At 46.1% G+C, this 4698-nt stretch overlaps 2 protein-coding genes across 2 annotated transcripts in view; one reads left to right on the top strand and one right to left on the bottom strand.

Moving 5' to 3' along the window:
* The window catches only part of L3HYPDH (trans-L-3-hydroxyproline dehydratase), a 4783-nt gene extending 4596 nt beyond the window's left edge, over nt 1-187 (bottom strand). Inside the window, exon 1 of the mRNA XM_019616143.2 lies at nt 5-187. Coding sequence (XP_019471688.1) covers nt 5-157 — 153 coding nt within the window. The 5' untranslated portion in view covers nt 158-187. The remainder of the gene's footprint in view (nt 1-4) is intronic.
* A 117-nt stretch (nt 188-304) lies between these two features.
* JKAMP (JNK1/MAPK8 associated membrane protein) lies at nt 305-4656 on the top strand. The gene is made up of 7 exons (XM_003206789.4): nt 305-415; nt 497-588; nt 987-1141; nt 1960-2166; nt 2815-2996; nt 3662-3738; nt 4047-4656. Exons 1-7 carry the CDS (start codon nt 403-405, stop codon nt 4263-4265), a joined length of 945 nt encoding a protein of 314 aa, XP_003206837.1. The 5' UTR covers nt 305-402; the 3' UTR covers nt 4266-4656.
* Nucleotides 4657-4698: the final 42 nt, after the last annotated feature.

Genomic DNA, 4698 nt, shown 5'->3' with positions numbered 1-4698 from the left:
CCGCCGCTTCTTCCATCGCCTCCAACCGCGGGATGACCCGCAGCGGTTCGCCGCCCGTGTGCATCTCCACGGTGTGCAGCGTCGGCTCTGTAAGCGAGCGGGGCGGCAACCGGCGGCCCTCGCCGTCACCACAACCGGCCGCTGCAGCCGCCGCCATCTCTCTCGTCCTGGGAGGGCGGGGACAGCGCGGGACGCGCTCCCTACAGGCCACGCCCACAGGGAGGAGCAACCCCGCCCCTTGCGTGTAGCCGCGCCCATGTACTCCAATCCCCGCCCACCGCGTGAGTCCCCGCCCACCATGCGGAGCGCCCCGCCCAAAGGAGGCGAGGCTTGTCCGGAAGCGGAAGTGACGTAACGGAAGGCTGCTGTTGCGGGGGGGGACTGTGTTGCCTGGATACCGGGATGATCCGCTCCGGTAGGCCGCGGGGCCGGGGTCGGGCACGGCGGTGGGGTCGGGCCGGAGCGCCGCGGTAACGGGGCTGCTCTCTCTCCGCAGCTGTTGACATCCAGCCCGCCTGCCTGGGGCTGTACTGCGGCAGGGTCGTCCTGGCCGTCAATGGCTCCGTGGAGGTCTACGGGGACTGCGGGGTAAGTCCTGCGGGGCGGGAGGCCCCCCGCTGACCGTGCTCTCATCCCGTGTTTTGTGCAGAAGTGAGAGATGGGGAGAGCACAGCGAGTGCCAGCTGACAGATTGCTGAGGTTGCTGTCCTATCTCTTTAAAAATACAATAAATTTTCTGTCCTGTTAATACTTTGTGTTTTTCTCCTTATCTACAGCGTAAATCTCACTTCTTCTGATTTAAAACCATTTCCCCTTGTCCTAGAACGGCAGGCCCTGCTGAAGAATCTGTGCCCTTCTTTCTTACCTCCTCCCTTTAAACATTTAAGGGCCGCTATTGGTTCTCCGGGCTGAACAGCCCGAATGGTTTGTGAAGAGTTCCTAGTGGAACACAGCAGCTCTGTCAATCCATCACATGCTTTCTGTAGGTGTGCCCCAGAGGGCAACGAACCGACGACAACAAAATCTGCCGGGAGTGTGTGGGATCCCCAGACCGCTATGACTGGCTGTACCTGGGTTTCATGGCCATGCTGCCCCTCGTTCTGCACTGGTTCTTTATTGAGTGGTATTCGGGCAAAAAGAGGTCAGTGTACCCTTCCTTCAGTTATGTTACTTAAAAAGAATATCTTGTAACCATGAGCATAATGGACTGAGCAGTCCTGCAGAGCACCTGCTGGTTGAGCCAATGCAGTAGCAGGGCAGTTGGATGGGGTTTTTATTTCTGAGAGAGACCTGGGTCCTTCTTGCCTGTCTCAGCTCTCAGATGCACTGTTATCACTCCTGCTTTCTTTGAAAGGGCAACAGTGTGAGCACTGTTAGTCTTCCTCTGATGGGGTGTTTGTGCCTGTGCTGTATTTACTTGTGAGCGTCTCAGGGCTGAGCACAAAGAAGCTGTGCTATTCCAGCAGGAAGTAGTTCAGCTTGTGAAGTATTGGATGCAATGAGGAAAGCAGTGATTTATTTTGACCATGGATATTTACTTCTCATGCTTCCAATCGGAAGCAACTGCCTGTGCCTTCCAGGAAGGCAATTCTTTTTTGCAGCATTCCTGCATCAGGTCACATACTAGGAGAATGCTTCTTGTGATGGTTTGATACTATTTTATTCTGCCCACATTAAAGTAAGTGTTCACTTTAGAAACTGGAATGATTTCCAGTTACTTTACATACTAAGGCATCCAATATATGGAAAATTTTCACATTCAGCTTAAACTACTTAATGTTTTTAATTTATTTATTCATACATACTTTGTATGAATATATATATTCATTCATACTTTCTCCTATCCTTGGTCACAGTGAATCATAACTGCCGAAGCTCTTTGTACTTATGCTTCAGAGTCAGCATTTAGATTTACTTTAGTGGTCACACAGCAGCAATAAATGTCTTCTTCTTCTGCAGTTCCAGTGCACTGTTGCAGCACATCACTGCCTTGTTTGAGTGCAGCATTGCAGCAATTGTTACACTGCTAGTGAGTGACCCCGCTGGCTCTCTGCACATCCGTTCCTGCAAGGTGAAGAAGCTGTCAGACTGGTATACGATGCTCTACAACCCAAGTCCTGATTACATCACCACAGTGCACTGCACTCATGAAGCAGTCTATCCTCTGTGAGTATAAATGCTTTTGTACTCAGAGCTTTTGTACGTTTGTTTCTGTCAGTGCCTCTTCTCAAAGCTGTAGAACATGTTCCTGTATAGCTAGCTTGGATCCATGGGTATCAAATCCCCTCAAGTCTTTTCATGTTCTGAGCTGTTCTTTGTGTCAAACACGTAATACTTAGTGACTTTTCTGAATTGGTGAGCATAGAGTCTCTATTTCTGTGTTTTCCTCTTGCTGCATCCTCAGCATGCAGCAGGGAAACTTGACAGAGAAGTATTCCAGAGAGCAGTTTGTGATCAGCTTCCTTCTTGCCACCAAAAAATCATAGAATCACAGAATTTTAGGGGTTGGAAGGGACCTCCGGAGATAATTGAGTCCAACCTCCCTGTGAAGCAGGACAGAATCACTAAGAAGGTGGCATATTCTAGGATATTCCACTGTGGAGCATGTAGGACTTCCTTTTTTATTCCCATTTGCTGAATCTTGACCGTTTTCTGTAGGAAAAGTCGCTCCATTGTTCTGTCTCTATATACCTCTCCTGACAACTGTACATTTCAGCTGACACCAAACCTCCTTGTTCTCAGTTGAGAACACAACTTGTTCTGCAGCACAAACAAGATTGTACGTTTTAAGGAATTTTTCTCTCTTATTTGCAGGTACACGATTGTGTTTATATATTATGCCTTCTGCCTTGTGCTAATGATGCTACTTCGACCTTTTCTGGTTAAGAAAATTGCCTGTGGCTTAGGAAAATCTGATCGATTTAAAAGCATTTACGCGGCACTTTACTTCTTCCCAGTCCTCACCGTGCTTCAGGCAGTTGGAGGAGGCCTGCTCTGTGAGTTCTCTCCTATTAACACTAAGAAATCTACCAATAAACAAACTAACAAATGATGTATGGCAGAGAGGGGAGGAACACAATACTTTTTGCTTCACAAATGAGGATATTGCTTAAGGTTTTTTTGTTTATGAGAAGTGTCACTTGAACGAGTTCATTGTCAGTAGCCCAAAACTGGTTTACCTTCTGCCTGTGCTGCTAGAGGCTGTCCCTTTATTAAAACAGGCATAGATTGGGGTGTGAGGGGAAATTAATTCGGAGTGAGGGCACAGCTGATTTCAGAATTGGATGTAAGTGTAAGTAAGTTTGTGGTACTCAGCTGCACACTGGTTTAGCTCCAAGCACAATTCTCACAGGGAGGGGATGGCATAACAAAATTCCCACTTAACCTGACTGCTTTTCTCTTTACCTTCCTTTCCCAGTTAGTGATTTATGTGTACAGTAACCTCACCTTGAAACCTTAGTGCCTGCTGCATTTGACAAACGTAGAATTTGAAAACCTTAGGTGGAAGCACCAAATAGTCGTGCATGGCTGATCTCTATTGCTGTAGGCATTGGAGGTGATGGTAGTAGGTGAGCACCCTTGGTAATGTGGAAGAATCTCTGCTGAAATGTATAACAATGCATTTTTTCCTACTAACTAACTGGTTACTGCTTGCCTTTAGATTATGCCTTTCCATACATCATTCTGGTGTTGTCTCTGGTTACATTGGCTGTGTACTTGTCTGCTTCGGAAGTGGAGGTAGGTAAACTTGTTTTCTATGCTGAAACTCATCATAAAAAATTTGAAGGATTAAAGGCTACTGCCTCTTGGATTTTCTCAGCAGTGTGTTACAAGCTTCTTCCTTTGATTTCTCTTAGCTGGAAGAGGTTACTATGAGTGTTCCCTCTTGTGGTGTACTGAGGAACTGCTATGTGCTGGAGGGCCTTAAATCCAGAAAGCCTCATGCAGTGTCTCTGTGTGTGACCTGTGATGATCTGTGTGTGACCTGTGATGATCTTAAATCTCAGGTACATCACGCTAACAGAATATTGTCTGTATTTTGCCAGTCTTTCAAGGATCTTCTTGTCAGGAAGAAAAGGCTTGTTGTCCTCTTCAGTCACTGGTTGCTTCATGCCTATGGAATCATCTCCATTCCCAAACTGGACAAGCTTGAGCAGGATCTGCCATTGCTTGCCTTGGTACCTGCACCTGCCATCTTCTACTTGATGACAGCAAAGTACACTGAGCCATCCCGCATACTCTCAGAAGGTGGAAACGGACATTAAAGGACATTAAAAGGATTTTGTGCCAACAGTGCTGTCCTAATGATCTGGATTAAACAGGTTGAGTGCTTGTTTTGCATTTGAAAGCTTCTGTTTTAAAAGAAGTTATCTGTGTACAGGGCTTACAGGTGAAACATTTTTGAATAAGACTGTAGTATTAAAAACCTTTGCTTCTATGAAGAAGACAGTATCTAGTGTAGATGAAGGGAATTGTCTGTATTTATCATTGTGAATCTGCATAAAAGCTTCAGACACTTGTACAGTATTTTGCTTGTATTTGTTTATTTACTAATATAATATTTTAGGCAGTGTTTGAATAAAACAAGACAGCCTTTGGAATAGAATTTCAGTGAGGAGGGCTTGAATAAAACACAGCATTGGTTTTCTCATCCCATATCTTAGCTTCTGTCTTCCAAAAAATATCTTGATTATTTCC

The sequence above is a fragment of the Meleagris gallopavo genome, chromosome 5, assembly GCF_000146605.3.
Source record: "Meleagris gallopavo isolate NT-WF06-2002-E0010 breed Aviagen turkey brand Nicholas breeding stock chromosome 5, Turkey_5.1, whole genome shotgun sequence".
Lineage (NCBI taxonomy): Eukaryota > Metazoa > Chordata > Aves > Galliformes > Phasianidae > Meleagris > Meleagris gallopavo.
This window is presented reverse-complemented; position numbering and strand designations above follow the sequence as displayed.

Coding starts and splice junctions, on each gene's coding strand:
- JKAMP (XM_003206789.4), top strand. Junction 2,997..3,661: donor AGTTGGAGGAGGCCTGCTCT/GTGAGTTCTCTC, acceptor GCTTGCCTTTAG/ATTATGCCTTTCCATACATC. Junction 3,739..4,046: donor TGTCTGCTTCGGAAGTGGAG/GTAGGTAAACTT, acceptor GTATTTTGCCAG/TCTTTCAAGGATCTTCTTGT.